Source organism: Daucus carota, chromosome 2, assembly GCF_001625215.2.
Source record: "Daucus carota subsp. sativus chromosome 2, DH1 v3.0, whole genome shotgun sequence".
NCBI lineage: Eukaryota > Viridiplantae > Streptophyta > Magnoliopsida > Apiales > Apiaceae > Daucus > Daucus carota.
The window spans coordinates 55,848,875-55,857,787 of NC_030382.2; the positions used below are offsets into that span (position 1 = coordinate 55,848,875).

At 37.0% G+C, this 8,913-nt stretch overlaps 2 protein-coding genes across 4 annotated transcripts; one reads left to right on the top strand and one right to left on the bottom strand.

The window, feature by feature from the left end:
* Positions 1-345: 345 nt before the first annotated feature.
* LOC108207830 (AP2-like ethylene-responsive transcription factor ANT) lies at positions 346-1,959 on the top strand. Its single transcript, XM_017378261.2, has 3 exons — positions 346-664; positions 1,069-1,145; positions 1,261-1,959. The coding sequence occupies exons 1-3, from the start codon at positions 441-443 to the stop codon at positions 1,716-1,718; spliced, it is 759 nt and encodes a 252-aa protein (XP_017233750.1). The 5' UTR covers positions 346-440; the 3' UTR covers positions 1,719-1,959.
* A 170-nt stretch (positions 1,960-2,129) lies between these two features.
* Positions 2,130-7,758, bottom strand: LOC108206794 (homeobox-leucine zipper protein HDG5). Of its 3 annotated transcripts, none has more exons than XM_017377203.2 (12): positions 7,614-7,758; positions 7,139-7,311; positions 6,840-7,018; positions 6,598-6,715; positions 5,931-6,119; positions 5,208-5,681; positions 4,995-5,096; positions 4,153-4,368; positions 3,893-4,061; positions 3,438-3,706; positions 3,233-3,328; positions 2,130-3,006 (listed from the first exon to the last, which is right to left on the bottom strand). In XM_017377203.2, the coding sequence occupies exons 2-12, from the start codon at positions 7,292-7,294 to the stop codon at positions 2,545-2,547; spliced, it is 2,430 nt and encodes an 809-aa protein (XP_017232692.1). In that variant the 5' UTR covers positions 7,295-7,311; positions 7,614-7,758; the 3' UTR covers positions 2,130-2,544. The 3 variants fall into 3 exon arrangements, with proteins under 3 accessions (XP_017232692.1, XP_017232690.1, XP_017232691.1); XM_017377201.2 differs by having other exon boundaries at positions 5,208-5,690; XM_017377202.2 differs by lacking the exon at positions 7,614-7,758 and adding an exon at positions 7,503-7,553 and having other exon boundaries at positions 5,208-5,690.
* Positions 7,759-8,913: the final 1,155 nt, after the last annotated feature.

Below are 8,913 nucleotides of genomic sequence, written 5' to 3' on the forward strand. Positions count from 1 at the left end.
TAGTTTTAGATACCTCACTAGTACTTCCGTTAGAAAATAGAACCAGACAAATGCATGTTAATCTGAATCTAGACGGGATCGGTGATTTCAAGAATCGAGAAAAAAAGGATCAGAACGATTAGAATTCGTACAATTCTCCACGTCTAGCTATAGCCAAATTTATCGATCATATGTTAATAGTAGAGTAAGTTATCCGATAATCCAATATTCTGAACATTGAAATCAACTTTGACCCCGAAATTATCGCCAAGTCATTTGTTGTTAGCTGCCATGACAAGTTTGTAGATCAAAAGAAGCTACAAACCAAATGCAAGTACTTCATATATAAACACGCACATTACACGGCATATGATCATTAGTCATTACCAGTTCATAAATAGATACGAAATTTGTTGTCTGTATTTGAGATAGTGAGGAGATTTTGAGGCTGCAGATTAGAGATGAGCTCTAGTGAATCTGAGTTGAGCCCTGCGAGGCACCCTGTTTGTACGTTGGAAGGTGAAAATTTGATGAATAACTGCGCGAAGAGACGAAGATCTCCTCTGCTGGCTTGTCTAAATTCAGAGCAGCAACCACATGCGGCGGCGCAACTTCTTGATCAGCCTGATGCTACCCCTGCTACTAGTACTATCAACAGAAGTCCAAAGTTTCGCGGTTTCAGCAGGTTTGATATATCAATTCTGCGTGTGGGTTGCTATTTCTATGATTATATCTCCGTCTAGATAAGTCTAGTGTTGTGTTTGGTCGAAAAGAATGAAATGGAATGAACATATATAAAAGAAAATATAAGACGTAGGAGGGAGTATTGAAAAAAATAATAATGATTAAGTGCAAAATTGCTAATGATCAGATTTGAGAACAAATTAGATATAGGAGGGAATGAGGCATTCCTCGTCAAGATAGATTAGAGAAAGAATGAATTGTACATATTATAGTTCAAATTTCATTCTAGCCTTTGCAAATTTATTCACCTCAACTAAACACAACACAAGTCTTGCATGCTTCTCGTCTTTTTAACCAACCATTCTGAAGCAACATACTTTACATGCATATATATTTGTGTTACAGGCAGTATCACAATGGTAGATGTGAATCAAGAGTTGGATGGGTGTTCGGAAAGAAATACATTTACCTTGGTACTGGCGGTAAGTCTCTAACAGACTGTTGTATGCGGAGTTGTTTGTAGTTTAAAGCTGCAGCATGTAAGAAAGACTAAGAGTAAATGAGAGCGTTTAATAATATTTCACCAAACTTCTGTAGGTACCCGGGAGGAAGCTGGTCATGCTTATGACATTGCAGCAGCCGAATGCAGAGAAATCAATGACGCAACAAATTTCGACGTGAAGACAAATATCAGGTGGCTCAGATCAGGTGCTAATTCAGTCTGTTCTCAAGTTACAGAAACATTGAACTCTCAAGCTATACCTTCCACCTCAGATGTCGAAGTAAATCAAAATGAAGAGACTGAATTCTCTTTCAATACTATTCCCTTGAAGAAAGAAATAGCCTGGGGATTTCCTCGGAAACAAGATTGCATCCAACAAAAGAAGCAGAGTTACTCTTCTAACAAGTCATCACAAACAGCACTGGGCATCCTCCTCCAATCTTCCATGTTTAAAAAGCTGGTGGAGAAAAATATGATTGATGAAATCGAAGAAAATGAAAGAAAAAAGTTGAAAGTACAATCTGACGAGCACAAAAAAGAAATCGTGGTATGAAATATCACCTGTAAATACTTTGTGAATTTCCACAGGGGTACATATTAAAGCGCTCTGCTAACATGTGTCATTCATATAATTTCTTTGTTGATTCTTGCAAGTTGCATCTTTCCTTAACGTGTTAATAGTTTGCATGATAAGATACAATGTAATTATGAACAGAATCTTTCTGTTACTTTCCAATTTGTAATTTTCATTGTTCTCCCCACTGATGTTACACACCTAAACTGAACTAAGGTCCAGTCGTTACGAGGATATCACACTATCAATTTATTTTGAATCTTAACATGTAACATGTCGCGGGTGTTCTAACATTAATGTTATGACTGGGACTGAACATGCATACAGAAGTGATAAATGGAGGTCGTAAACTAGTACAGTAATAAACATAAGAGAAAAACATTATAACAGTTAATGAAAAATACTCCATTCATATAGCGTTCAAGAAAGAAGCAAAAAAGGAAGAAGTCAATTCCCGAACCACCATCCTCAGAAATAATTGGCCTAAGCCAACTGGCAAGGAAATTTATCTGGTGCGTTCTTGACTTCCATTAACCTGCAAACATCTACCTGGTCACATCCCTACTATTCATTACCCATCCATATGCATTGACTAGCTCTGCAGAGTTGATCATCATACAATGCATTTAAGCCATGCACACACCAGTTACCTACCTAGAGAACCTCTTTTATTGTCCACCAAAGAGTCACGAAGTTTTCTGACATCTTTGTCCTTTAAGCTTATGTCTTGAAAAAAAAAGAAATTTAATAAGAAAAAGGAAATCAAAAGACCCTCATTGTGCTCAGAGGATTTCAATATCTTGATTTACTGGCTTTCCCTAGAGGTGCTGACAGACTCTTTCTTTTGCATCCCAGATGGTGATTCTGCGGATGATCTTCCCCCTATGAGGCCGCTGCTGTCATGGCATCCACTTGTGCTGGCACCACTGAGCGCGGTGTTGATTTGGTGAATTGTGTTGCAGATGTGATTGTTAATAGCAGTGACACTTGAGAGGTTGAGCTTTGCATTTGGGACTGTGCTGGCGAGAACTTGGAGGCCTATTGTGAGGAGACAGCCAGGGTCTTGAGTAGCAATGCCATTGTTTTGGTTCACTGGGACGATGACAAATCCAAGTGGGAGGATGGGAATGCAGGATGGATCTTCACCATTCATTGCTAGTTGAACAGCATCTACATCGAGGGTGGTGTAGGCAACTATACTTCCAGATTCGTCTGTGCAGCTCTCCTGCAGCATGAACTCCACAGTTTGTGATGAGTTGCTTGCTACCTGCGTGGGTGGAATAGAAGATTAAACATAGATATTTACTAAAAAAAATTGCAAACTTAATTGAATGGCTATCACTTGATAGTTAATACTACTGCTCATCCGAGCCTAACAAAATATGTTTATAGAGTCGAACTACTGGTAGAAAAAAGCACAGTAAAACCTTACAGCAATGCAACTAACAACAAAGATACTGCAATAATAATGAAAATATACTGCTACTACTTACATTTATGCGAAGGAGAGAAATGCAATTTCCGGGATGAGAGCCATTTGCAATATGAGCCACCTCATTCAAAGAATATCCATTGGAGAGGACTTCCATCTGAGATGTACATGAACCAAAATGAATATATTTTTATTCTTGCCACGGTGTCCTGTGTCTGCAATAAAGCAGAAATATGAAATGTAGTCGTATATAGAATTAGTAGTACCTGAGCTCTGCTGCGTTCGTCCCTTAAGAGATCAAAGACTTGATGATGAGAATATGGCAGCCAGGTAGTAGATACAGCACTGAGAATCAAACCATTGGGGTGTCCAGGCTCTGTGGCTTTTGTTGTAGTTATTCTGATAGTGTCCTCGGGACAATCTGAAAGAGCTGTCCATGACTGCCCACTTGAACTGCTTAGGCTAACACAAAATGTTCGTATCATCCTTTGAGCCAGATTCATCAAGTTTGTTCTTGCTTCCGGAGATGATATCACTGAATTGAAACAAATAAACCACAGACAAATAACACAGATATCACTATATATACCGTAAGTTTTCATTTATGATCAAAGCAAAGTATACTAATAGGACTTACTAAAAAGTGTATTACTAAGGGAAGAAATGCTACTAAGGAAATTACAGAAGCGGAGAAAAAAATAATCAAATTAGCAACACAAACCTCCAAGGTCAGATATATTCCGCGCCATGAGGCTAGCAAGCCTCTCGCATTGTCTCCTTAGGACAGCTAACCAACGCTGTGCTCCAAACGCCAAGCCAGAGTTCACAAACTGGTTGAAGATTTGATGCACTGGTTTATCCTCAACCTCCACATGCTCAACCCATGTAACCTATACGACATTTTCATTTAAGCTAATTAGCGCAAGTAAAAACCATCAATGAACAAGAAATGGATGAGAGTTATGTTATACGGTTACGCACCCTTGAGTATCCATTCGGCATATCTTGAATGATGCAACCAGAAGGCCTTCTCTTGTATATCGGAAACGAAGGCGGATAGCTATAATCTTGGAGGCTTTCAAGGGGAAAATCAACTATAACCCAAGTCCCCTCCTCCACATTTTGGTGGCAGTAGCGCAGAAAATGGGCTTCTCTTGTGGGCACCAGAGGTGATGGTACTTGAATTTCTGCGTACATCTGTTTCAAAATAATTAACATTAATTTATTGCAATAATCTGGTAAATATGATTAGTCATAGAGTAGTGCTAGTTGTACAAAATTGTGTACACAAAATTTGTTCATAATAACATAGGTGAGTTTTAATCGGGTTTGTTGATGTAAATACAAGGCCGATACCATTCCAATTAAAACCCACCGCATGTCATTATATACAAAATTTTGTACACAATCACGTACAACAAGTATTTTCCATGATTATATGTCCGAAGTAAAAGTTTTCATTGCCCACCTTTCTCTTGCATATTTTATGTGTAAAAAAAATTAGCTTCTTTTTTGATCTCCAGATCTCATAATTATCCAACAAAAAGTAGTGATGATTTTAATTTTATTTTAATAAAGGGACAAATACTATTTATATATCCTAATTGATTATTATATTTATATCAAGTAAACCGAGTGCTCTTAATATGCATGGTTTGCAGGTGTATCTTCTTAGTTTTGTCTTAGCATGTTTCATGAAGGTATCCTATGAAAATCCCATACAAATTATATATAGAGTTAAGATAGTAATTTATTAATATAACGACAATACTTTTGTCACCATATTATCATTAACAGCTGGGACCAAATACAAATGCACTTACGAGATGAAGAGAGCCATTCGCATTGCCAGAAGCCCCGGATGCAATTACTTGGAGAGTTCTTGCTCTCGATATAATGGAAGGAAACATTTCCACCCACTTATCCTATTAAAAAACAAGACAATTGCTTATGTAAATTACTTAAAAAACAGTAGCTAGGGAATTTAAATGCATGGCTGGGTATATATGTTTATGATAATTAATTTAATTACTTACAGCATCAAGAAATGCATCAACCAAAGTGATACTGTTGATGATAACGACAGCAGTGTCGCGCGAGGCTTCAGTCCTCAGCTGCTCACTTGGGAGCTGCCCGAGCCTCATTGGCCACGGGAACATCTTGTTGTACTCTTCCACATTAAGCACTTCTTTTCCGTCGCTCATCTGAATCCAGAGAGGCTCAGCAGTGTGACACATCTTCACTATTTCATCCACGGACGACAATGCCAGTTCCAGTGCAAGAGCCTTCTCTTGATCCATGATCAGAAGCCCGCCCGCACCCGGAAATTGGGACGAGTTTTCGGGCATCAGAGGGACAGGAAACATGGATGTGCAGTTCCCTAGTGAGTCCTGATCGAATGGCCTCGGATAGAAACTCATGTCGAGTTCCAGGGACGGGGAAAGAGGAGGAGCTGCTGGTCCTACTGCTTGCATTGCACGCCCATTGTATCGTGCGAGAAGACTACAAACCTTCTCAAACTAAAATGAATTACATGCCTCAGATCAAAACAATTATTTAATCAATTAATTAATTCGTTATAATTTTAAAATGTAAATGATTTTATAATATATAATGTATGTTCTATTCCAGACAAAAACTGAGGAATTAATTTAAATAGATAAACTTAAACATATGAATGAAGATTAATGTATAATAATGTATATACTACTAATTATAGCCATTTATATATACTATCTTGTGTAAAGAAGCATGGATACCTCCTCTTTGAGCCTGGCATTCTCAATGCGAAGTTGTTGAGCATCAAAACTCATGTCCCCAAGCATAGCCGGACCTCCACAATCAGGACATATGATGTTCCTTAATGCAGCCTGGAGTCGATAATTTTCGCTCTTTAAATTATCATTCTCAGTCCTGAGTACAGAATTATCAGCTCGGTCCTGCTGTGCCTGTGTAACAAATCAAGTCAATTAAAACTGGACCACATTATTACATTACAAGCTATGCACATGCAATTACTGTTGGGACACAACTGGCATGGACATCAAAACACCAAACCCTAAATCTCAAGACATTAATATTGTGTTCCTTCTGGTGCTTTTGATGCAGGAGGTAGGGGAGTTGACTGTTCCCCAACTGCTTCAATTTATGACTACTTGAGCATTTGACAGTGTAAATATTTATGACAGCTAGCCTTTTTTTCAACTTCTAACAGCGCATGTCATTGCTTTGGATTAAAGTCCGGGCTGAAATTTTAAGTTTTGTAATAAAAACTACTACGACTACTACTCTACATGCTGTAAAAAATGTGTACAAATGATCTAAAGTCAGCTTCTAGCTGGCAACGATTAAATGAAAGGATATGATCGATCGAACACTGTAAATTGTAGTATTATGAATGCGGATAGTTAAGTGGGCCCTAACTACCTTCATTTGGGTTCGACGGTTTTGAAACCAAAACTTCACTTGTCTCGGTTTGAGGCCTAAGTCTTGGCTTAGTTTCATCCTTTGCTTGTCATCCGGGTGTGGGCATTCTCTAAACAGCCTGCAAAAATGAGTAAAAAATCATTAATTAAAACATAATGTTCGGTTATTGTTGAGCTAATTCGGCAAAATTATGTATAAGGTGAGACATTAGTGCAAATTAGTTGAGCAGGTTTGGTTCATACGATTCCATTTCTTGGATCTGATGGGCGGTGTGCCTGTGGTAGCGCTTCTTCTTCGACGGAGGCTGTTGTGCAGTGTCTTGCTCATTGCCGGAGAGTCCTCCTTCAATCTGTTCGCTACCACCGGAACCACTTTCCATCTCCTCCTTCCCCCTCTTCAGTGTTGGCAGTCCATCTTCCTTCTGTAAATAATTTACAAAAATTAAATTCATGTTGAAAACATGCAAAATACCCAAAAACGTTACAAACCAAAAACATAATACAAACAAGAGAATTTTAATTAGTTGTGTTTAATCACTTACAGGAAGAAAAGAAGGGTAAACATGAGTAAATGGCATGTTGGACATGAAGTTGAAATTAGGGTTCTGAATCTGCGAAGAGAAGAATGAATCTGAGGGAAGAATTGCACCATTTCCTCCTGAACCCATGTTTGACATCACTTGACAATCTCCATACATCTTCCCAAATTTCAGCTCTGCAAACCACAAGAAAAAAAAAACAAGATCAAAACAAAAGGCAATCCAAATTCAAACACAAAAACAAAAACACAGCTAGTGAAACAAAACAACAACCAAAAAAAACACAAGCAAGAAAAGGCAGATACATGTGTTTGAAGAAAACCACAAAAACTAATATAATCATAAAAACAAGAGAAAATTAACACACATGAGTCTCAAAAACACCAGAAAAGTTGAAGAACATCAAAATAAAGATAAGAGCAAAAACCAAAGATTAAAAAACAGATAAAATGAAGAATATATATTATAAAATAATCACCTGTCGGTCTGGTTGAGAGATGAAGTATTATCAATTATCCCTAGACTTTTATATATTTGTAAAAGACCAGTGTTCTTAGTTTCTTTCTAGACTGTACCTCAGCTTTTACTTTCTCTCTCTCTTTTTACTCTCTGTCACCACCCTCTCTTCTCTCTATATATTTATTTCTGATGGGGCAAGTACGTAAAATTATTCATTTTTTTAGAACAAGGAGTAGTAAATGCACTGCCTTAACTGCGGTGGAAAAAGAAACCGCTGAGTGATGAGCGTTTCTGAATACAAAGTCAATCCGTTAATTGTTTCTTTTCAACCAAAGTAAAACTTTTATTTGTATTTTTTCTAAGTTTCTCACGGTCTTATCTCTAGTCTAGTTTTTAGATACATATAGATTTTTCTTTGGTGATATAAATATAGTTTATCAAATAAAATATTTACATACGGATATTATATTTTATAGTTGCTGGATTAAACCATTCTTAGTAAGCTCTTATAACGACTGGTAATTATGATTTACATAAAAATGTCCATTAAGGTAACTTAATGTGGATTAACTACGTAGAGATTAGGGGGTCAACATCTTTTAATCATCTTTAAGAGTCACATTCAGTTGATTTTTGTTACTATCTGCTATAAAAACATACTTTGACGCAAAGAAGCTAGAAATCAATGGTCAATCCACTCGTAACTTTCCCTTTATTTGTAGCTTTGTTAATTAATATCCCTCGACACATGTAAGCATGTAAACATAAGAATTCGGATCCAAAGCGAATACCAGAAAATATGGTTTCCAGATCTTGGTATTATATAACCTTTAGAAAAAGATAGTGAAAAGTTGATGCGTATGTCCATGCATGAGATAATAGTATCATTTAATTGCATGGAAACGTAATACGTCATTGAAGTTAATTGCAATCTTCCAAAATTGTTAAGGCGAGCAAACTAATGGGGTCGCATGCACCAGGAAATTTCCTTCGGGGAGTTATCTTCAAATTTCAACATCCCTTCTGTCTTGCTCAATACATAAGATCGAGTATTCGGGTAATGTATATCGGTATATGGAATATGCTTCTACCAGATCCGCTATAAATCTATTATTATTTCTAGCTAGATCATGTTATCTCTAGCAGACGATACAAATAAAGTTATTTCCTAAGTTTTCCGAATGAAGAACTTGCAACAGCTTCCACGTTTAATCGAATTTTTTTTAAATTTTTTCCTCCCCCGCTTAATATTACAAATTTTAATAATAACTATTAAAGATTTTATTATTGGTTAAAAATTTATGATTTTATTATACCAT